General features: G+C 60.5%; 1 protein-coding gene across 2 annotated transcripts in view; it reads right to left on the bottom strand.

Annotated features, from left to right (window-relative positions):
• The window catches only part of prpf31 (PRP31 pre-mRNA processing factor 31 homolog (yeast)), a 61,467-nt gene that overhangs the window by 15,677 nt on the left and 21,975 nt on the right, over positions 1 to 23,815 (bottom strand). The window contains exons 7-11 of one of the 2 annotated variants that reach the window (XM_070871653.1): positions 15,122 to 15,279; positions 12,006 to 12,095; positions 6,758 to 6,885; positions 4,957 to 5,029; positions 2,734 to 2,862 (exon numbers count right to left, since the gene is read on the bottom strand). In XM_070871653.1, coding sequence (XP_070727754.1) covers positions 2,734 to 2,862; positions 4,957 to 5,029; positions 6,758 to 6,885; positions 12,006 to 12,095; positions 15,122 to 15,279 — 578 coding nt within the window. The remainder of the gene's footprint in view (positions 1 to 2,733; positions 2,863 to 4,956; positions 5,030 to 6,757; positions 6,886 to 12,005; positions 12,096 to 15,121; positions 15,280 to 23,815) is intronic. The other variant, XM_070871654.1, reaches the window with a different exon arrangement.

Here is a 23,815-nt window from a genome sequence, read left to right as displayed (position 1 = left end):
GGGGGTGAGGTGTCTACTGTACATGGTCCGTGTCTCTGGGCCATACAGGAGGGCGGGTATCACTACAGCCCTGTAGACCATGAGCTGGGGGTGAGATACCTACTGTACACGGTCCATGTCTCTGGGCCATACAGGAGTGCGGGTATCACTACAGCCCTGTAGACCATGAGCTGGGGGTGAGGTACCTACTGTACACGGTCCGTGTCTCTGGGCCATACAGGAGGGCGGGTATCCCTACAGCCCTGTAGACCATAAGCTGGGTGGTGGGTTTGAGGGTCTGGTCTTCAAACACTCTCTTCCTCAGGCGGCCGAAGGCTGCACTGGCGCACTGGAGACGGTGTTGGACCTCGTCGCCAATGTCTGCCCTTGTTGATAAGAGGCTCCCGAGGTTTGGAAAACTTACTCCTTTAACAAGGGGCCATTTGATTTACAGGAGCAAATAAAATAGTTATAACTCTGGTTTTCAATCCCTCCGATCTCTCCCACCTCCACATTCAATTCCAAAACCAACGTATCCTCACACAATACTCTCCCCTCCAACGCCCCAGTTATATATCGATCTTTAAATCCAGAGAAACCTCCCAGGGTGCTTCACAGGAGCGATTATCAGACACAACTTGACCCCGAGCCACACCGGGAGATATTGGGGACAGGCGACCAAAAGCTGGGTCACAGAGGTGGGTTTTCAGGAGCGTCTTGAAGGAGGAGAGAGAGGCGGAGAGGTTTAGGGAGGGAGTTCCAGAGCTCGGGGCCCCAGGCAGCTGAAGGCACGGCCACCGATGGTGGAGTGATCGGGGGATGCTCAAGGGGGCAGAATTGGAGGAGCACAGAGATCTGGGAGATTACAGAGATAGGGAGGGGGGGGCGAGGGAGGGATTTGAACAGGAGGATGAGAATTGTCGGGGCTGGAGGAGGTTACAGAGAAAGGGAGGGATTTGAAGAGCAGGATGAGAATTGTCGGGGCTGGAGGGGGTTACAGAGATAGGGAGGGGGTTACAGAGATAGGGAGGGGGAGCGAGGGAGGAATTTGAACAGGAGGATGAGAATTTTAGGGGCTGGAAGGGGTTACAGAGATAGGGAGGGGGGGCGAGTGAGGGATTTGAACAGGAGGATGAGAATTGTCGGGGCTGGAGGGGTTACAGAGATAGGGAGGGATTTGAAGAGGAGGATGAGAATTGTCGGGGCTGGAGGAGGTTACAGAGATAGGGAGGGGGGGAAAGTGAGGGATTTGAACAGGAGGATGAGAATTGTCGGGGCTGGAGGAGGTTAGAGATAGGGAGGGGGGGAAAGTGAGGGATTTGAACAGGAGGATGAGAATTGTCGGGGCTGGAGGAGGTTACAGAGATAGGGAGGGGGGGCGAGGGAGGGATTTGAACAGGAGGATGAGAATTGTCGGGGCTGGAGGAGGTTACAGAGATAGGGAGGGATTTGAAGAGCAGGATGAGAATTGTCGGGGCTGGAGGGGGTTACAGAGATAGGGAGGGGGGGGCGAGGGAGAGATTTGAAGAGGAGGATGAGAATTGTCGGGGCTGGAGTCGGTTACAGAGATAGGGAGGGGGGGGCGAGGGAGAGATTTGAAGAGGAGGATGAGAATTGTCGGGGCTGGAGGGGTTACAGAGATAGGGAGGGATTTGAAGAGGAGGATGAGAATTGTCGGGGCTGGAGGAGGTTACAGAGATAGGGAGGGGGGGCGAGGGAGGGATTTGACGAGGAGGATGAGAATTGTCGGGGCTGGAGGAGGTTACAGAGATAGGGAGGGATTGGAACAGGAGGATGAGAATTGTAGGGGCTGGAGGAGGTTACAGAGATAGGGAGGGGGGCGAGGGAGGGATTTGAACAGGAGGATGAGAATTGTAGGGGCTGGAGGAGGTTACAGAGATAGGGAGGGGGGGGCGAGGGAGGGATTTGAACAGGAGGATGAGAATTGTAGGGGCTGGAGGAGGTTACAGAGATAGGGAGGTGGGGGCGAGGGAGGGATTTGAACAGGAGGATGAGAATTGTCGGGGCTGGAGAGGGTTACAGAGATAGGGAGGGGGGGCGAGGGAGGGATTTGAACAGGAGGATGAGAATTGTAGGGGCTGGAGAGGGTTACAGAGATAGGGAGGGGGGCGAGGGAGGGATTTGAAGAGGAGGATGAGAATTGTATGGGCTAGAGGAGGTTACAGAGATAGGGAGGGGGGGCGAGGGAGGGATTTGAAGAGGAGGATGAGAATTGTCGGGGCTGGAGGAGGTTACAGAGATAGGGAGGGGGGGCGAGGGAGGGATTTGAAGAGGAGGATGAGAATTGTTGGGGCTGGAGGAGGTTACAGAGATAGGGAGGGGGGGCGAGGGAGGGATTTGAACAGGAGGATGAGAATTGTAGGGGCTGGAGGAGGTTACAGAGATAGGGAGGGGTGCGAGGGAGGGATTTGAAGAGCAGGATGAGAATTGTCGGGGCTGGAGAGGGTTACAGAGATAGGGAGGGGGGGCGAGGGAGGGATTTGAAGAGCAGGATGAGAATTGTCGGGGCTGGAGAGGGTTATAGAGATAGGGAGGGGGGGGTGAGGGAGAGATTTGAAGAGCAGGATGAGAATTGTCGGGGCTGGAGGGGTTACAGAGATAGGGAGGGATTTGAAGAGCAGGATGAGAATTGTCGGGGCTGGAGGGGTTACAGAGATAGGGAGGGATTTGAAGAGGAGGATGTTCCAGGGATCACAGCGAGATCTCGATGATTCCGGTTTCCCGTGTCCCTACCTGCAGTGATTTGGAGATGCGAGCTTTCGATGCCTCATTAGCCTGTGCAGCCCGTATTCTGCCACTCCCAGATTTCCCCAGCGTGCCCAGGCTGAAACCAAGATCTTCCTGGTAGGCGTCCTCTTCGATCTGTCAGGGAGAAACTGTCGCGGTCAGGTTAATCCGTTCGCTCCCTCACCGTGGTCATTTCGGCCCCTCCTTCGTACAATCGCTTGTAGCATCACATCTCAGCACAGGGGGATCCCATTGGGCCCATCGAGCCCATCAGTCCCACACTGCCCCCCCCCTGCTCTTCCCCCACAGCCCCGGTACATTTCCCCCTTCGAGTATTTGTCCAATTCCCCCGTTTGAAAGACCCGATTGAACCTGCTCTCTCCGAGCTTTCAAGCAGCGCGTTCCCGATCGCAACAACTCGCTGCGTCAAAACATTCTCCCCCCATCCCCCCCTCTGGTTCCATCGCCGATTATCGTCAATCTGTGTCCCTCTGGTTACCCATCCTCCCGCCCCTGGGAACAGGTTCTCCCGAGTTACTCCGTCACAACCCCTCGTGATTTAGCACACCGCAATCACACAGAAACATAGAAAATAGGTGCAGGAGCAGGCCATTGGGCCCTTCGAGCCTGCCCCACCATTCAATATGATCATGGCTGATCATTCCCTCAGTACCCCACTCCTGCCTTCTCTCCATACCCCCTGATCCCTTTAGCCGTAAGGGCCACATCTAACTCCCTTTTGAATATATCCAACGAACTGGTCCCCAACAACTTTCTGTGGTAGAGAATTCCACAGGTTCACCACTCTCTGGGTGAAGAAGTTTCTCCTCATCTCGGTCCTAAATGGCTTACCCCTTATCCTTAGACTGTGTGAGCCCCTGGTTCTGGACTTCCCCAACATCGGGAACATTCTTCCTGCATCTAACCTGTCCAGTCCCGTCAGAATTTTATATGTTTCTATCAGATCCCCTCTCATTCTTCTAAACTCCAGTGAATATAAGCCCAGTTGATCCAGTCTTTCTTCATATGTCAGTCCTGCCATCCCGGGAATCAGTCTGGTGAACCTTCGCTGCACTCCCTCAATAGCAAGAATGTCCTTCCTCAGATTAGGAGACCAAAACTGAACACAATATTCCAGGTGTGGTCTCACCAAGGCCCTGTACAACTGCAGTAAGACCTCCCTGCTCCTATACTCAAATCCTCTCGCTGTGAAGGCCAACATACCATTTGCCTTCTTCACCGCCTGCTGTGCCTGCATGGCCAACTTTCATATCTCCCCTTAACCTTCTCTGCTCCAAGGGGAACAACCCCAGCTTCTCCAGTCTCTCCCAGTCACTGAAGTCCCTCAACCCCGGGACCGTTCTCGTTCGTCTTCCACCCTCAATCCCTCCCGCAGTGTTGAGCCCCAACCACCACCCCTGCCGATCTCACGGGAGGTTCCCCCTCCCCTCTTCTCCCTCTGGGACACGAGTCCGTCTCGCAGAGCTCAAATCCACAACCACCTGACCTTTAGTGGAGGGAGTGGGACCTCCCAGCCCACGAAGGGGACACAATCATCTCCGTTTCAAACCTCCAGAAAATAACCACAAATCATTCTCAGGGTGCACAATTATCTCCAAGAGCAATTCGGCTCTAGCTGACCATCGACAATGCTCCTGAAGGACAATTAGCTTCTAACTGGCCATCTAGAATGCATCCAAAGGGCAATTAGCCTCTAACTGTCCATCTACAGTGCTCCCAAAGAGCAATTAGCCTCTAACTGACCATCTACAGTGCTCCGAAAGGGCAATTAGCCTCTAACTGACCATTTACAGTGCTCCCAAAGAGCAATTAGCCTCTAACTGACCATCTACAGTGCTCCCAAAGAGCAATTAGCCTCTAACTGACCATCTACAGTGCTCCGAAAGGGCAATTAGCCTCTAACTGACCATTTACAGTGCTCCCAAAGAGCAATTAGCCTCTAACTGACCATTTACAGTGCTCCCAAAGAGCAATTAGCCTCTAACTGACCATCTACAGTGCTCCCAAAGGGCAATTAACCTCTAACTGACCATCTAGTGTGCAATTAGGCCCGAGCTGACCACAGGAATCACAAGATCGCCAATATGCAAAAAGCAATGCCATTGGCGATGGGTTCGGGTCAACAACCAATCGGGGAAGGTTATTTCCCGTCGCACACACGGCCCCCGATCCCCCAACCCATCAGGCCCCAGCACCGCCCGTCCTCACCTCTCCAAAGCACATGCGATTGGCCTGCTTGCGAATCTCGGTCAGCCCAAGTCGCTCCTTCATCTTGCGATACCTGTGGGCGGGGGGTTGGGGGAATGGGATGGTTATTGGACACAACAGATTAAAGGAACAAAGGGGGAGAACCGCACAACTCCACACAGCACCCGGGGCAAGCGCAGGAATGGTGAATACCATCCGTGCTAACCCTGCCCCCACCTTCCAAGTCCTAGAGTAGATACATCTACTTCCAGCAGTGCGGCACTCCCTCAGTACTGCTCCTTCGACAGTGCGGCGCTCCCTCAGTACTGCCCCTCCGACAGTGTGGTGCTCCCTCAGTACTGCCCCTCCGACAGTGCGGCGCTCCCTCAGTACTGCCCCTCCGACAGTGCGGCGCTCCCTCAGTACTGCCCCTCCGACAGTGCGGCACTCCCTCAGTACTGCCCCTCCGACAGTGCGGCACTCCCTCAGTACTGCTCCTTCGACAGTGCGGGGCTCCCTCAGTACTGCCCCTTCGACAGTGCGGGGCTCCCTCAGTACCGCCCCTCCGACAGTGCGGCGCTCCCTCAGTACTGCTCCTTCGACAGTGCGGCGCTCCCTCAGTACTGCCCCTCCGACAGTGCGGCGCTCCCTCAGTACTGCCCCTCCGACAGTGCGGCGCTCCCTCAGTACTGCCCCTCCGACAGTGCGGCGCTCCCTCAGTACTGCCCCTCCGACAGTGCGGCACTCCCTCAGTACTGCCCCTCTGACAGTGCAGTGCTCCCTCAGTACTGCCCCTCCGACAGTGCGGCACTCCCTCAGTACTGCTCCTTCGACAGTGCGGGGCTCCCTCAGTACTGCCCCTTCGACAGTGCGGGGCTCCCTCAGTACCGCCCCTCCGACAGTGCGGCACTCCCTCAGTACTGCTCCTTCGACAGTGCGGCACTCCCTCAGTACTGCTCCTTCGACAGTGCGGCGCTCCCTCAGTACTGCCCCTCTGACAGTGCGGTGCTCCCTCAGTACTGCCCCTCCGACAGTGCGGCGCTCCCTCAGTACTGCCCCTCCGACAGTGCGGGGCTCCCTCAGTACTGCCCCTCCGACAGTGCGGCACTCCCTCAGTACTGCCCCTCCGACAGTGCGGCGCTCCCTCAGTACTGTCCCTCCGACAGTGCGGCACTCCCTCAGTACTGCCCCTCCGACAGTGTGGTGCTCCCTCAGTACTGCCCCTCCGACAGTGCGGCACTCCCTCAGTACTGCCCCTCCGACAGTGTGGTGCTCCCTCAGTACTGCCCCTCCGAGAGTGCGGCGCTCCCTCAGTACTGCCCCTCCGACAGTGCGGCACTCCCTCAGTACTGCCCCTCTGACAGTGCGGTGCTCCCTCAGTACCGCCCCTCCGACAGTGCAGCACTCCCTCAGTACTGCCCCTCTGACAGTGCGGCACTCCCTCAGTACTGCCCCTCCGACAGCGCAGTACGGCGCTCCCTCAGTACCGCCCCTCCGATGGTGTGGTGCTCCCTCAGTACCGCCCCTCCGATGGTGTGGTGCTCCTTCAGTATTGGCACCGGGGGAGCGCGGGCCTGGATCACGGGGCTCGAGTCTCGAGGAGTGGGGGCTCGAACCCCTGACCTTTCTGAGGCAGAGGTGCGAAAGTGCGCAATTAGACTCTGACTGACCCGGAGACGGTGTTTACTTAACAACGATCGAACTCGGCAGCGCTTACGCGATCCGGCACCCCCATTAACGCGTCGCCTGGCAGGGGCGGGGTTGCGGTGATTAATTCCCGCGGCCCCAGTACCGTCCCCTCGACCCAAGATGACGGGCTCACCTGCGCCCTCCTCGCTTCTTGCGCTGCCCGTCCAGCGGAGCGGGCAGCGGCTTGACCTGCTTCACCGGCGGGGGCTCCTGCCACTTGTCGAACTTGCGCTCAATCTCCTCCTTCAGGTCGTAGCCCACCTGTGGCCGCAGGGACAGGGGGAGAGAGTTCAAAGGGGTGGGAGGGAAGTCAAGTCAGGCACTGACGGTCAACGCGAGGCGGTGGGGTGGGGAGGGGGATAGGTTACAACCTGTATTGATATCACACCTTTACCGCAGTGAAACGTCGCAAAGTGCTTCACAGGAGTATTATGCTGTAAAAAATTTGACACGGAGTTGCACAAGTAGGAATTAGCGCAGGTGACCAAAAGCTTATCTCTGTAACCTCCTCCAGCCCCGACAATTCTCATCCTCCTGTTCAAATCCCTCCCTCCCTATCTCTGTAACCTCCTCCAGCCCCGACAATTCTCATCCTTCTGTTCAAATCCCTCCCTCGCCCCCTCCCTATCTCTGTAACCTCCTCCAGCCCCGACAATTCTCATCCTCCTGTTCAAATCCCTCCCTCGCCCCCTCCCTATCTCTGTAACCTCCTCCAGCCCCTACAATTCTCATCCTCCTGTTCAAATCCCTCCCTCGCCCCCCCCTCCCTATCTCTGTAACCTCCTCCAGCCCCGACAATTCTCATCCTCCTGTTCAAATCCCTCCCTCCCTATCTCTGTAACCTCCTCCAGCCCCGACAATTCTCATCCTCCTGTTCAAATCCCTCCCTCCCTATCTCTGTAACCTCCTCCAGCCCCGACAATTCTCATCCTTCTGTTCAAATTCCTCCCTCGCCCCCCCTCCCTATCTCTGTAACCTCCTCCAGCCCCTACAATTCTCATCCTCCTGTTCCAATCCCTCCCTCGCCCCCCTACCTATCTCTGTAACCTCCTCCAGCCCCGACAATTCTCATCCTTCTGTTCAAATCCCTCCCTCGCCCCCCCCTCCCTATCTCTGTAACCCCCTCCAGCCCCGAAAATTCTCATCCTTCTGTTCAAATCCCTCCCTCCCCCCCTCCCTATCTCTGTAACCTCCTCCAGCCCCTACAATTCTCATCCTCCTGTTCAAATCCCTCCCTCGCCCCCCCCTCCCTATCTCTGTAACCCCCTCCAGCCCCTACAATTCTCATCCTCCTGTTCAAATCCCTCCCTCGCCCCCTCCCTATCTCTGTAACCTCCTCCAGCCCCTACAATTCTCATCCTCCTGTTCAAATCCCTCCCTCGCCCCCCTCCCTATCTCTGTAACCTCCTCCAGCCCCGACAATTCTCATCCTTCTGTTCAAATCCCTCCCTCGCCCCCCTCCCTATCTCTGTAACCCCCTCCAGCCCCTACAATTCTCATCCTCCTGTTCAAATCCCTCCCTCGCCCCCCCTCCCTATCTCTGTAACCCCCTCCAGCCCCTACAATTCTCATCCTCCTGTTCAAATCCCTCCCTCGCCCCCCTCCCTATCTCTGTAACCCCCTCCAGCCCCTACAATTCTCATCCTCCTGTTCAAATCCCTCCCTCGCCCCCCCTCCCTATCTCTGTAACCTCCTCCAGCCCCTACAATTCTCATCCTCCTGTTCAAATCCCTCCCTCGCCCCCCTCCCTATCTCTGTAACCCCCTCCAGCCCCGACAATTCTCATCCTTCTGTTCAAATCCCTCCCTCGCCCCCTCCCTATCTCTGTAACCTCCTCCAGCCCCGACAATTCTCATCCTCCTGTTCAAATCCCTCCCTCGCCCCCCCTCCCTATCTCTGTAACCCCCTCCAGCCCCTACAATTCTCATCCTCCTGTTCAAATCCCTCCCTCGCCCCCCTACCTATCTCTGTAACCTCCTCCAGCCCCGACAATTCTCATCCTTCTGTTCAAATCCCTCCCTCACCCACCCTCCCTATCTCTGTAACCTCCTCCAGCCCCTACAATTCTCATCCTCCTGTTCAAATCCCTCCTTCGCCCCCTCCCCCTATCTCTGTAACCTCCTCCAGCCCCTACAATTCTCATCCTCCTGTTCAAATCCCTCCCTCGCCCCCCTACCTATCTCTGTAACCTCCTCCAGCCCCGACAATTCTCATCCTTCTGTTCAAATCCCTCCCTATCTCTGTAACCTCCTCCAGCCCCGACAATTCTCATCCTCCTGTTCAAATCCCTCCCTCGTCCCCCTCCATCTCTGTAACCTCCTCCAGCCCCTACAATTCTCATCCTCCTGTTCAAATCCCTCCCTCGCCCCCCCTCCCTATCTCTGTAACCCCCTCCAGCCCCTACAATTCTCATCCTCCTGTTCAAATCCCTTCCTCGCCCCCTCCCTATCTCTGTAACCTCCTCCAGCCCCTACAATTCTCATCCTCCTGTTCAAATCCCTCCCTCGCCCCCCCTCCCTATCTCTGTAACCTCCTCCAGCCCCGACAATTCTCATCCTCCTGTTCAAATCCCTCCCTTGCCCCCCCCCCTCCCTATCTCTGTAACCTCCTCCAGCCCCGACAATTCTCATCCTTCTGTTCAAATCCCTCCCTCGCCCCCCCTCCCTATCTCTGTAATCTCCTCCAGCCCCGATAATTCTCATCCTCCTGTTCAAATCCCTCCCTTGCCCCCCTCCCTATCTCTGTAACCTCCTCCAGCCCCTACAATTCTCATCCTTCTGTTCAAATCCCTCCCTCGCCCCCCCTCCCTATCTCTGTAATCTCCTCCAGCCCCGATAATTCTCATCCTCCTGTTCCAATCCCTCCCTTACTCCCTCACTATCTCTGTAACCTCCTCCAGCCCCTTAAGGAGTGTCTTGAAGGAGGAGAGAGAGGCGGAGAGGTTTAGGGAGGGAGTTCCAGAGCTTGGGGCCCCAGGCAGCTGAAGGTACGGCCTCCGATGGTGGAGCGATCGGGGGATGCTCAAGGGGGCAGAATTGGAGGAGAGCAGAGATCTCGGGAGGTTACAGAGATAGGGAGGGGGCGAGGGAGGGATTTGAACAGGAGGATGAGAATTTTGAAATTGAGGCGTTGCTTAACCAGGAGCCAATGTAGGTCAGTGAGCCCAGCGGGTGATGGGTGAGTGGGACTGGGTGTGAGTTAGGACACGGGGTCAGTGAGCACAGGGGCTGATGGGTGAGTGGGACTGGGTGTGAGTTAGGACACGGGGACAGTGAGCACAGGGGGTGATGGGTGAGTGGGACTGGGTGTGAGTTAGGACACGGGGCAGTGAGCACAGGGGGTGATGGGTGAGTGGGACTGGGTGTGAGTTAGGACACGGGGGCAGTGAGCACAGGGGGTGATGGGTGAGTGGGACTGGGTGTGAGTTAGGACACGGGGTCAGTGAGCACAGGGGCTGATGGGTGAGTGGGACTGGGTGTGAGTTAGGACACGGGGACAGTGAGCACAGGGGGTGATGGGTGAGCGGGACTTGGTGTGAGTTAGGACACGGGGCAGTGAGCACAGGGGGTGATGGGTGAGTGGGACTGGGTGTGAGTTAGGACACGGGACACGGGGGGTGATGGGTGAGTGGGACTGGGTGTGAGTTAGGACACGGGGTCAGTGAGCACAGGGGGTGATGGGTGAGTGGGACTGGGTGTGAGTTAGGACACGGGGCAGTGAGCACAGGAGGTGATGGGTGAGTGGGACTGGGTGTGAGTTAGGACACGGGGCACAGGGGGTGATGGGTGAGTGGGACTGGGTGTGAGTTAGGACACGGGGGCAGTGAGCACAGGGGGTGATGGGTGAGTGGGACTGGGTGTGAGTTAGGACACGGGGGCAGTGAGCACAGCGGGTGATGGGTGAGTGGGACTGGGTGTGAGTTAGGACATGGGGCAGTGAGCACAGCGGGTGATGGGTGAGTGGGACTGGGTGTGAGTTAGGACACGGGGGCAGTGAGCACAGCGGGTGATGGGTGAGTGGGACTGGGTGTGAGTTAGGACACGGGGGCAGTGAGCACAGCGGGTGATGGGTGAGTGGGACTGGGTGTGAGTTAGGACATGGGGCAGTGAGCACAGGGGGTGATGGGTGAGTGGGACTGGGTGTGAGTTAGGACACGGGGTCAGTGAGCACAGGGGGTGATGGGTGAGTGGGACTGGGTGTGAGTTAGGACACGGGTCAGTGAGCACAGGGGGTGATGGGTGAGTGGGACTGGGTGTGAGTTAGGACACTGGGTCAGTGAGCACAGGGGGTGATGGGTGAGTGGGACTGGGTGTGAGTTAGGACACGGGGTCAGTGAGCACAGGGGGTGATGGGTGAGTGGGACTGGGTGTGAGTTAGGACACTGGGTCAGTGAGCACAGGGGGTGATGGGTGAGTGGGACTGGGTGTGAGTTAGGACACGGGGACAGCCGAGTTTTGGATCACCTCTAGTTTACGTCGGGTAGAACGTGGGAGGCCGGCCAGGAGTGCGTTGGAACTGTCCAGTCTGGAGGGGAGAGAGGCACGGATGAGGGTTTAAGCAGCGGATGAGCTGAGGCAGGGGGAGGAGACGGGTGATGTTACGGAGCGGGGAAACAGGCGGGTTTTAGTTATAATCATTATCACAGAATCATACTTGCATTGGAGGCAGTTCAGAGAAGGTTCACTCGGTTGATTCCGGGGATGAGGGGGTTGACTTATGAGGAAAGGTTGAGGAGGTTGGGCCTCTACTCATTGGAGTTCAGAAGAATGAGAGGTGATCTTATGGAAACGTATCAGATTATGAGGGGGCTCGACAAGGTGGATGCAGAGAGGATGTTCCCACTGATGGGGGAGACTAGAACTAGGGGGCATGGTCTTAGAATAAGGGGAGATTTAAGACGGAGGTGAGGAGGAGTTACTTCTGGTGACTCGGTGGAATTCTCTGCCCCAGAGAGCTGTGGAGGTCGGGTCATTGGATATATTTAAGGCGGAGATAGACAGATTTTTGACCGATAAGGGGGCGGGCAGGGAAGTGGAGCTGGGTCCATGATCGGATCAGGCCACGATGGTATTAAATGGCGGAGCAGGGCTCGAGGGGCCGAATGGCCCGCTCCTGCTCCTGTTTGTGACAGTCTTGTGTAACTGCTGCTCGAACGCGGTCATGTCCACTGAATAAAGTGAGGTCAATGACCCCCAATCGGGGTCGACCTCGAATTCTTTGGAAGCGGGGGCCCTCTGTGACCTTGAGAGAGTCGTGTGATCACAACCCACGGCCCCGCTCGAGGGCACGGACCCCTGGCATGGAGGCAGCTCGCCCTCGGGGACCTTCTCCGCCCTCCAGCCCCAGGGCAGGCCGGGGTCCGAGCGTGGGACTTTCCTCACCTTGCCTTCCGTGCTCTCGTGGAAGCTGTCCACCCGAGCGGCGAGAGTACACTTGGCAGCCACCAGTCTCGCTGCCTTCTTGCGGAGGTCCTGAGGTGGGGGGGGGAAGGGGAGAGTGGGTTAGAGAGGCGGGGGGGGAATTAGTGGTAGTTATACCCCAGGGGGGAGTGTCCTTACCCAGGGTAGTGACTGTACGGTCTCAGTGTGGTAGTTATACCCCGGGGGGAGTGTCCTTACCCAGGGTAGTGACTGTACGGTCTCAGTGTGGTAGTTATACCCCGGGGGGAGTGTCCTTACCCAGGGTAGTGACTGTACGGTCTCAGTGTGGTAGTTATACCCCGGGGGGAGTGTCCTTACCCAGGGTAGTGACTGTACGGTCTCAGTGTGGTAGTTATACCCCCCGGGGGGGGAGTGTCCTTACCCAGGGTAGTGACTGTACGGTCTCAGTGTGGTAGTTATACCCCGGGGGGAGTGTCCTTACCCAGGGTAGTGACTGTACGGTCTCAGTGTGGTAGTTATACCCCGGGGGGGAGTGTCCTTACCCAGGGTAGTGACTGTACGGTCTCAGTGTGGTAGTTATACCCCGGGGGGGGGAGTGTCCTTACCCAGGGTAGTGACTGTACGGTCTCAGTGTGGTAGTTATACCCCGGGGGGGGGAGTGTCCTTACCCAGGGTAGTGACTGTACGGTCTCAGTGTGGTAGTTATACCCCGGGGGGAGTGTCCTTACCCAGGGTAGTGACTGTACGGTCTCAGTGTGGTAGTTATACCCCGGGGGGAGTGTCCTTACCCAGGGTAGTGACTGTACGGTCTCAGTGTGGTAGTTATACCCCAGGGGGGGGGGGAGTGTCCTTACCCAGGGTAGTGACTGTACGGTCTCAGTGTGGTAGTTATACCCCGGGGGGGGGGGGGGGAGTGTCCTTACCCAGGGTAGTGACTGTACGGTCTCAGTGTGGTAGTTATACCCCGGGGGGGGGGGGGAGTGTCCTTACCCAGGGTAGTGACTGTACGGTCTCAGTGTGGTAGTTATACCCCGGGGGGGGGGGGGGGAGTGTCCTTACCCAGGGTAGTGACTGTACGGTCTCAGTGTGGTAGTTATACCCCGGGGGGGGAGTGTCCTTACCCAGGGTAGTGACTGTACGGTCTCAGTGTGGTAGTTATACCCCGGGGGGAGTGTCCTTACCCAGGGTAGTGACTGTACGGTCTCAGTGTGGTAGTTATACCCCGGGGGGAGTGTCCTTACCCAGGGTAGTGACTGTACGGTCTCAGTGTGGTAGTTATACCCCGGGGGGGGGGGGGAGTGTCCTTACCCAGGGTAGTGACTGTACGGTCTCAGTGTGGTAGTTATACCCCGGGGGGGAGTGTCCTTACCCAGGGTAGTGACTGTACGGTCTCAGTGTGGTAGTTATACCCCGGGGGGGGGGGGAGTGTCCTTACCCAGGGTAGTGACTGTACGGTCTCAGTGTGGTAGTTATACCCCGGGGGGGGAGTGTCCTTACCCAGGGTAGTGACTGTACGGTCTCAGTGTGGTAGTTATACCCCGGGGGGGGGAGTGTCCTTACCCAGGGTAGTGACTGTACGGTCTCAGTGTGGTAGTTATACCCCGGGGGGAGTGTCCTTACCCAGGGTAGTGACTGTACGGTCTCAGTGTGGTAGTTATACCCCAGGGGGGGAGTGTCCTTACCCAGGGTACTGACTGTACGGTCTCAGTGTGGTAGTTATACCCCGGGGGGGGAGTGTCCTTACCCAGGGTAGTGACTGTACGGTCTCGCTGTGATAGATACGCCCCCCGCCCCCTCGCGGGTCCTTACCTGGGGCAGTGACTGTACGGTCTCCGTGTGGTAGTTATACCCCGGGGGGGGGTGTCCTTACCTGGGGCAGTGACTGTACGGTCTCAGTGTGGTAGTTATACCCCGGGGGGGGGAGTGTCCTTACCCAGGGTAGTGACTGTACGGTCTCAGTGTGGTAGTTATACCCCGGGGGGAGTGTCCTTACCCAGGGTAGTGACTGTACGGTCTCAGTGTGGTAGTTATACCCCGGGGGGGAGTGTCCTTACCCAGGGTAGTGACTGTACGGTCTCAGTGTGGTAGTTATACCCCGGGGGGGGGAGTGTCCTTACCCAGGGTAGTGACTGTACGGTCTCAGTGTGGTAGTTATACCCCGGGGGGAGTGTCCTTACCCAGGGTAGTGACTGTACGGTCTCAGTGTGGTAGTTATACCCCGGGGGGGGAGTGTCCTTACCCAGGGTACTGACTGTACGGTCTCAGTGTGGTAGTTATACCCCGGGGGGGGGAAGTGTCCTTACCCAGGGTAGTGACTGTACGGTCTCAGTGTGGTAGTTATACCCCGGGGGGGGAGTGTCCTTACCCAGGGTAGTGACTGTACGGTCTCAGTGTGGTAGTTATACCCCGGGGGGGGGAGTGTCCTTACCCAGGGTAGTGACTGTACGGTCTCAGTGTGGTAGTTATACCCCGGGGGGAGTGTCCTTACCCAGGGTAGTGACTGTACGGTCTCAGTGTGGTAGTTATACCCCGGGGGGGGAGTGTCCTTACCCAGGGTACTGACTGTACGGTCTCAGTGTGGTAGTTATACCCCGGGGGGGGGAGTGTCCTTACCCAGGGTAGTGACTGTACGGTCTCAGTGTGGTAGTTATACCCCGGGGGGAGTGTCCTTACCCAGGGTAGTGACTGTACGGTCTCAGTGTGGTAGTTATACCCCGGGGGGGGGGGGGGGGGGGGGGGGGAGTGTCCTTACCCAGGGTAGTGACTGTACGGTCTCAGTGTGGTAGTTATACCCCGGGGGGGGAGTGTCCTTACCCAGGGTAGTGACTGTACGGTCTCAGTGTGGTAGTTATACCCCGGGGGGGGAGTGTCCTTACCCAGGGTAGTGACTGTACGGTCTCGCTGTGATAGATACGCCCCCCGCCCCCTCGCGGGTCCTTACCTGGGGCAGTGACTGTACGGTCTCCGTGTGGTAGTTATACCCCGGGGGGGGGTGTCCTTACCTGGGGCAGTGACTGTACGGTCTCACTGTGATAGATACGCCCCCCGCGGGTCCTTACCTGGGGCAGTGACTGTACGGTCTCGCTGTGATAGATACGCCCCCCGCGGGTCCTTACCTGGGGCAGTGACTGTACGATCTCGCTGTGATACACATAGCCGGTGTGGGGCAACACGGAGGTGCTGGAGAACCCGGACAGGTTCCTGCGCTGGGACCCCAGCAACATGATGTTGCAGGCTGGCATCTTCGACAGGTTGGTCAGTCCACCGGCGATACCTGACAGCGGGGTGCAGGAGAGGAAGGAAGTTAGAGCTACCATCAATGGAAGGGACTCGGTAACACCCAGCCTCTCTCTCGGTCCCACGCTGCCCTGACCTGCCCACTCTCCACACCCCCGACCCCAACGAGGGGGCAACGAGGCTCTCGAGACGTGGAGTCCATCTTCCAGCTGACAACGAGGAGACACACCCCTCCCCCTCTGAGAGTGAATGTGTGCGGGGGGGAATGAGGAGAAGATTTATCAAACAGCAACCCCCACCCTCGCTCCACGACTGTATGGAGCTGGAGAGGACCGATTCATGGACCCTAGAGATTGTCCTCTGTGGAGAGAACACTGGGCCTGTACTGCAACATCAGAAACCGGAGCAGGAGTGGGCCATTCGGCCCCTCGAGCCTGCTCCGCCATTTAATACCATCGTGGCCTGATCCGATCATGGACCCAGCTCCACTTCCCTGCCCGCCCCCTTATCGCTCAAAAATCTGTCCATCTCCGCCTTAAATATATCCAATGACCCGACCTCCACAGCTCTCTGGGGCAGAGAATTCCACCGAGTCACCAGAAGTAACTCCCCCTCACCTCCGTCTTAAACGGGCGGCCCCTTATTCCGAGACAATGCCCCCCTAGTTCTGGATTCCGCCATGAGGGGAAACATTTGATCTCCGTATTTACGAAAGGACACACTTTTTGCTTTGGAGGCAGTTCAGAGAAGGTTCACTCGGTCGATTCCGGAGATGAGGGGGTTGACTTATGAGGAAAGGTTGAGGAGGTTGGGCCTCTACTCATTGGAGTTCAGAAGAATGAGAGGTGATCTTATCGAAACGTATCAGATTATGAGGGGGCTCGACAAGGTGGATGCAGAGAGGATGTTCCCACTGATGGGGGAGACTAGAACTAGGGGGCATGGTCTTAGAATAAGGGGCCGCCCATTTAAAACTGAGATGAGGAGGAATTTCTTCTCTCAGAGGGTTGTAAATCTGTGGAACTCGCTGCCTCAGAGAGCTGTGGAAGCCGGGACATTGAATATAATTCCTTAGATAGACAGTTCCTTAACCGATAAGGGGGCGGGCAGGGAAGTGGAGCTGGGTCCATGATCGGATCAGGCCACGATGGTATTAAATGGCGGAGCAGGGCTCGAGGGGCCGAATGGCCCACTCCTGATCCTATTTCTGATGTTCTTATGAACATTATTATTTGAGGGTGTGTAAAGAGATGAACACCCCCTCGAACATTAGCGTCCTCGATCAGGCCAACATCCCCAGCATCGAAGCACTGACCACACACTCGACCAGCTCCGCTGGGCAGGGCCACATTGTCCACATGTCCCCAGACACGAGACTCCCAAAGCAAGCGCTCTACTCGGAACTCCTTCACAGGCAAGCGAGCCCCAAGGTGGGCAGAGGAAACGTTACAGGGACCACCCTCAAAGCCTCCCTGATAAAAGTGCAACATCCCCACCGACATCTGGGAGTCCCTGACCCAAAGATCAGTCCGCCCGAAGTGGAGGAAGTGCATCCGGGAGGGCGCTGAGCACCTCGAGTCTCATCGCCAATTGCGAGCACGCAGAAAGCAAGCGCAGGCAGCGGAAGGAGCGTGCGGCAAACCTGTCCCACCCTCCCCTTCCCTCAACGTCTATTTGTCCCACCCTCCCCTTCCCTCAACGTCTATCTGTCCCACCCTCCCCTTCCCTCAACGTCTATCTGTCCCACCCTCCCCTTCCCTCAACGTCTATCTGTCCCACCCTCCCCTTCCCTCAACGTCTATCTGTCCCACCCTCCCCTTCCCTCAACGTCTATCTGTCCCACCCTCCCCTTCCCTCAACGTCTATCTGTCCCACCCTCCCCTTCCCTCAACGTCTATCTGTCCCACCCTCCCCTTCCCTCAACGTCTATCTGTCCCTCCCTCGCCTTCCCTCAACGTCTATCTGTCCCACCCTCCCCTTCCCTCAACGTCTATCTGTCCCACCCTCCCCTTTCCCTCAACGTCTATCTGTCCCACCCTCCCCCTTCCCTCAACGTCTATCTGTCCCACCCTCCCCTTCCCTCAACGTCTATCTGTCCCACCCTCCCCTTCCCTCAACGTCTCTCTGTCCCACCCTGTGACAGGGTCTGTGGTTCCCGTATTGGACTGTTCAGTCACCCGAGAACTCGTGTTAGAGTGGGGAGCAAGTCTTCCTCGGTTCCGAGGGACGGTCTACGATGATTATTTGAGGGTGTGCAGAGATGGGACACCCCCCTCGAACAGCCCAGTATTGTTTGAGGGCCACCCCGGCCTGTGAGAAGACACCACTGCAGGTCAGAAGGACAAAAGAGCTGGAGGGGCGGGTCCTGCAACAGCGTGGGTACACCGCGACAACGTCCAGCGCGAGCCCTTCCAAACTTCGAGGTGGGCGACCGGGTGACATCATCAAGGTCCGGTTCGCCATGTGGAGGGTGGGCAGGAGGAGCGGCGAGAGATCGGGGCGGAGGAGCGGAGAGAGATCGGGGCGGAGGAGCGGCGAGAGATCGGGGCGGAGGAGCGGAGAGAGATCGGGGCGGAGGAGCGGCAAGAGATCGGGGCGGAGGAGTATCGAGAGATCGGGGCGGAGGAGTATCGAGAGATCGGGGCGGAGGAGCGGCGAGAGATCGGGGCGGAGGAGGGGCGAGAGATCGGGGCGGAGGAGTATCGAGAGATCGGGGCGGAGGAGTATCGAGAGATCGTGGCGGAGGAGTATCGAGAGATCGGGGCGGAGGAGTATCGAGAGATCGGGGCGGAGGAGCGGCGAGAGATCGGGGCGGAGGAGTATCGAGAGATCGGGGCGGAGGAGGGGCGAGAGATCGGGGCGGAGGAGTATCGAGAGATCGGGGCGGAGGAGCGGCGAGAGATCGGGGCGGAGGAGCGGCGAGAGATCGGGGCGGAGGAGTATCGAGAGATCGGGGCGGAGGAGGGGCGAGAGATCGGGGCGGAGGAGTATCGAGAGATCGGGGCGGAGGAGTATCGAGAGATCGGGGCGGAGGAGTATCGAGAGATCGGGGCGGAGGAGCGGAGAGAGATCGGGGCGGAGGAGGGGCGAGAGATCGGGGCGGAGGAGTATCGAGAGATCGGGGCGGAGGAGCGGCGAGGGATCGGGGCGGAGGAGCGGCGAGAGATCGGGGCGGAGGAGGGGCGAGAGATCGGGGCGGAGGAGTATCGAGAGATCGGGGCGGAGGAGTGGCGAGAGATCGGGGCGGAGGAGGGGCGAGAGATCGGGGCGGAGGAGGGGCGAGAGATCGGGGCGGAGGAGTATCGAGAGATCGGGGCGGAGGAGCGGCGAGAGATCGGGGCGGAGGAGTATCGAGAGATCGGGGCGGAGGAGCGGCGAGGGATCGGGGCGGAGGAGTATCGAGAGATCGGGGCGGAGGAGTATCGAGAGATCGGGGCGGAGGAGCGGCGAGAGATCGGGGCGGAGGAGTATCGAGAGATCGGGGCGGAGGAGCGGCGAGGGATCGGGGCGGAGGAGCGGCGAGAGATCGGGGCGGAGGAGTATCGAGAGACCGGGGCGGAGGAGTATCGAGAGATCGGGGCGGAGGAGTATCGAGAGATCGGGGCGGAGGAGTATCGAGAGATCGGGGCGGAGGAGCGGCGAGAGATCGGGGCGGAGGAGTATCGAGAGATCGGGGCGGAGGAGCGGCGAGAGATCGGGGCGGAGGAGTATCGAGAGATCGGGGCGGAGGAGTATCGAGAGATCGGGGCGGAGGAGTATCGAGAGATCGGGGCGGAGGAGTATCGAGAGATCGGGGCGGAGGAGTATCGAGAGATCGGGGCGGAGGAGTATCGAGAGATCGGGGCGGAGGAGGGGCGAGAGATCGGGGCGGAGGAGGGGCGAGAGATCGGGGCGGAGGAGGGGCGAGAGATCGGGGCGGAGGAGGGGCGAGAGATCGGGGCGGAGGAGGGGCGAGAGATCGGGGCGGAGGAGTATCGAGAGATCGGGGCGGAGGAGCGGCGAGAGATCGGGGCGGAGGAGCGGCGAGAGATCGGGGCGGAGGAGTATCGAGAGATCGGGGCGGAGGAGCGGCGAGAGATCGGGGCGGAGGAGTATCGAGAGATCGGGGCGGAGGAGTATCGAGAGATCGGGGCGGAGGAGTATCGAGAGATCGGGGGCGGAGGAGCGGCGAGAGATCGGGGGAGGAGGGGCGAGAGATCGGGGGAGGAGGGGCGAGAGATCGGGGCGGAGGAGTATCGAGAGATCGGGGCGGAGGAGTATCGAGAGATCGGGGCGGAGGAGCGGCGAGAGATCGGGGCGGAGGAGTATCGAGAGATCGGGGCGGAGGAGCGGCGAGAGATCGGGGCGGAGGAGCATCGAGAGATCGGGGCGGAGGAGCGGCGAGAGATCGGGGCGGAGGAGCGGCGAGAGATCGGGGCGGAGGAGCGGCGAGAGATCGGGGCGGAGGAGTATCGAGAGATCGGGGCGGAGGAGCGGCGAGAGATCGGGGCGGAGGAGCGGCGACAGATCGGGGCGGAGGAGCGGCGAGAGATCGGGGCGGAGGAGCGGCGAGAGATCGGGGCGGAGGAGCGGCGAGAGATCGGGGGCGGAGGAGTATCGAGAGATCGGGGCGGAGGAGTATCGAGAGATCGGGGCGGAGGAGCGGCGAGAGATCGGGGCGGAGGAGCGGCAAGAGATCGGGGCGGAGGAGTATCGAGAGATCGGGGCGGAGGAGTATCGAGAGATCGGGGCGGAGGAGTATCGAGAGATCGGGGCGGAGGAGTATCGAGAGATCGGGGCGGAGGAGTATCGAGAGATCGGGGCGGAGGAGTATCGAGAGATCGGGGCGGAGGAGTATCGAGAGATCGGGGCGGAGGAGTATCGAGAGATCGGGGCGGAGGAGTATCGAGAGATCGGGGCGGAGGAGTATCGAGAGATCGTGGCGGAGGAGCGGCAAGAGATCGGGGCGGAGGAGTATCGAGAGATCGGGGCGGAGGAGGGGCGAGAGATCGGGGCGGAGGAGCGGCGAGAGATCGGGGCGGAGGAGCGGCGAGGGATCGGGGCGGAGGAACGGCGAGAGATCGGGGCGGAGGAGGGGCGAGAGATCGGGGCGGTGGAGCGGCGAGAGATCGGGGCGGAGGAGCGGCGAGAGATCGGGGCGGAGGAGCGGCGAGGGATCGGGGCGGAGGAGCGGCGAGAGATCGGGGCGGAGGAGCGGCGAGAGATCGGGGCGGAGGAGTATCGAGAGATCGGGGCGGAGGAGTATCGAGAGATCGGGGCGGAGGAGTATCGAGAGTTCGGGGCGGAGGAGCGGCGAGGGATCGGGGCGGAGGAGCGGCGAGAGATCGGGGCGGAGGAGTATCGAGGGATCGGGGCGGAGGAGTATCGAGAGATCGGGGCGGAGGAGTATCGAGAGATCGGGGCGGAGGAGTATCGAGAGATCGGGGCGGAGGAGTATCGAGGGATCGGGGGCGGAGGAGTATCGAGAGATCGGGGCGGAGGAGCGGCGAGAGATCGGGGCGGAGGAGTATCGAGAGATCGGGGCGGAGGAGTATCGAGAGATCTGGGCGGAGGAGGGGCGAGAGATCGGGGCGGAGGAGTATCGAGAGATCGGGGCGGAGGAGCGGCGAGAGATCGGGGCGGAGGAGTATCGAGAGATCGGGGCGGAGGAGTATCGAGAGATCGGGGCGGAGGAGTATCGAGAGATCGGGGCGGAGGAGCGGCGAGAGTTCGGGGCGGAGGAGCGGCGAGAGATCGGGGCGGAGGAGCGGCGAGAGATCGGGGCGGAGGAGCGGCGAGAGATCGGGGCGGAGGAGGGGCGAGAGATCGGGGCGGAGGAGCATCGAGAGATCGGGGCGGAGGAGCGGCGAGAGATCGGGGCGGAGGAGTATCGAGAGATCGGGGCGGAGGAGTATCGAGAGATCGGGGCGGAGGAGCATCGAGAGATCGGGGCGGAGGAGCATCGAGAGATCGGGGCGGAGGAGCGGCGAGAGATCGGGACGGAGGAGCGGCGAGAGATCGGGGCGGAGGAGTATCGAGAGATCGGGGCGGAGGAGTATCGAGAGATCGGGGCGGAGGAGGGGCGAGAGATCGGGGCGGAGGAGTATCGAGAGATCGGGGCGGAGGAGTATCGAGAGATCGGGGGCGGAGGAGTATCGAGAGATCGGGGCGGAGGAGGGGCGAGAGATCGGGGGCGGAGGAGTATCGAGAGATCGGGGCGGAGGAAGGGCGAGAGATCGGGGGCGGAGGAGGGGCGAGAGATCGGGGGCGGAGGAGGGGCGAGCGATCGGGGCGGAGGAGGGGCGAGAGATCGGGGCGGAGGAGTATCGAGAGATCGGGGCGGAGGAGGGGCGAGAGATCGGGGGCGGAGGAGGGGCGAGCGATCGGGGCGGAGGAGGGGCGAGAGATCGGGGCGGAGGAGTATCGAGAGATCGGGGCGGAGGAGTATCGAGAGATCGGGGCGGAGGAGTATCGAGAGATCGGGGGCGGAGGAGTATCGAGAGATCGGGGCGGAGGTGCGGCGAGAGATCGGGGCGGAGGAGCGGCGAGAGATCGGGGCGGAGGAGTATCGAGAGATCGGGGCGGAGGAGCGGCGAGAGATCGGGGCGGAGGAGTGGCGAGAGATCGGGGCGGAGGAGCGGCGAGAGATCGGGGCGGAGGAGTATCGAGAGATCGGGGCGGAGGAGCGGCGAGAGATCGGGGGCGGAGGAGTATCGAGAGATCGGGGCGGAGGAGTATCGAGAGATCGGGGCGGAGGAGCGGCGAGAGATCGGGGCGGAGGTGCGGCGAGAGATCGGGGCGGAGGAGTATCGAGAGATCGGGGCGGAGGAGCGGCGAGAGATCGGGGCGGAGGAGGGGCGAGAGATCGGGGCGGAGGAGGGGCGAGAGATCGGGGCGGAGGAGTATCGAGAGATCGGGGCGGAGGAGTATCGAGAGATCGGGGCGGAGGAGTATCGAGAGATCGGGGCGGAGGAGTATCGAGAGATCGGGGCGGAGGAGTATCGAGAGTTCGGGGCGGAGGAGGGGCGAGAGATCGGGGCGGAGGAGTATCGAGAGATCGGGGCGGAGGAGCGGCGAGAGTTCGGGGCGGAGGAGGGGCGAGCGATCGGGGCGGAGGAGTATCGAGAGATCGGGGCGGAGGAGCGGCGAGAGATCGGGGCGGAGGAGCGGCGAGAGATCGGGGCGGAGGAGCGGCGAGAGTTCGGGGTGGAGGAGTATCGAGAGATCGGGGCGGAGGAGCGGCGAGAGTTCGGGGCGGAGGAGGGGCGAGCGATCGGGGCGGAGGAGCGGCGAGAGATCGGGGCGGAGGAGTATCGAGAGATCGGGGCGGAGGAGGGGCGAGAGATCGGGGCGGAGGAGCGGCGAGAGTTCGGGGCGGAGGAGGGGCGAGCGATCGGGGCGGAGGAGTATCGAGAGATCGGGGCGGAGGAGTATCGAGAGTTCGGGGCGGAGGAGGGGCGAGCGATCGGGGCGGAGGAGTATCGAGAGATCGGGGCGGAGGAGAATCGAGAGATCGGGGCGGAGGAGCGGCGAGAGTTCGGGGCGGAGGAGCGGCGAGAGATCGGGGCGGAGGAGTATCGAGAGATCGGGGCGGAGGAGCGGCGAGAGTTCGGGGCGGAGGAGGGGCGAGCGATCGGGGCGGAGGAGCATCGAGAGATCGGGGCGGAGGAGCGGCGAGAGTTCGGGGCGGAGGAGGGGCGAGAGATCGGGGCGGAGGAGCGGCGAGAGTTCGGGGCGGAGGAGGGGCGAGAGATCGGGGCGGAGGAGTATCGAGAGATCGGGGCGGAGGAGGGGCGAGCGATCGGGGCGGAGGAGCATCGAGAGATCGGGGCGGAGGAGCGGCGAGAGATCGGGGCGGAGGAGCGGCGAGAGTTCGGGGCGGAGGAGGGGCGAGAGATCGGGGCGGAGGAGTATCGAGAGATCGGGGCGGAGGAGGGGCGAGAGATCGGGGCGGAGGAGTATCGAGAGATCGGGGCGGAGGAGGGGCGAGCGAACGGGGCGGAGGAGTATCGAGAGATCGGGGCGGAGGAGTATCGAGAGTTCGGGGCGGAGGAGGGGCGAGCGATCGGGGCGGAGGAGTATCGAGAGATCGGGGCGGAGGAGAATCGAGAGATCGGGGCGGAGGAGCGGCGAGAGTTCGGGGCGGAGGAGCGGCGAGCGATCGGGGCGGAGGAGCATCGAGAGATCGGGGCGGAGGAGCGGCGAGAGTTCGGGGCGGAGGAGGGGCGAGAGATCGGGGCGGAGGAGCGGCGAGAGTTCGGGGCGGAGGAGGGGCGAGAGATCGGGGCGGAGGAGTATCGAGAGATCGGGGCGGAGGAGGGGCGAGCGATCGGGGCGGAGGAGCATCGAGAGATCGGGGCGGAGGAGCGGCGAGAGATCGGGGCGGAGGAGCGGCGAGAGTTCGGGGCGGAGGAGGGGCGAGAGATCGGGGCGGAGGAGTATCGAGAGATCGGGGCGGAGGAGTGGCGAGCGATCGGGGCGGAGGAGGGGCGAGCGATCGGGGCGGAGGAGCGGCGAGAGATCGGGGCGGAGGAGTATCGAGAGATCGGGGCGGAGGAGCGGCGAGAGATCGGGGCGGAGGAGCGGCGAGAGAT

The sequence above is a fragment of the Pristiophorus japonicus genome, unplaced genomic scaffold (assembly GCF_044704955.1).
Source record: "Pristiophorus japonicus isolate sPriJap1 unplaced genomic scaffold, sPriJap1.hap1 HAP1_SCAFFOLD_272, whole genome shotgun sequence".
Taxonomy (NCBI): Eukaryota; Metazoa; Chordata; class Chondrichthyes; family Pristiophoridae; genus Pristiophorus; species Pristiophorus japonicus.
Note: the sequence above shows the minus strand (reverse complement) of the source record. Positions and strands in the feature narration are given on the sequence as shown.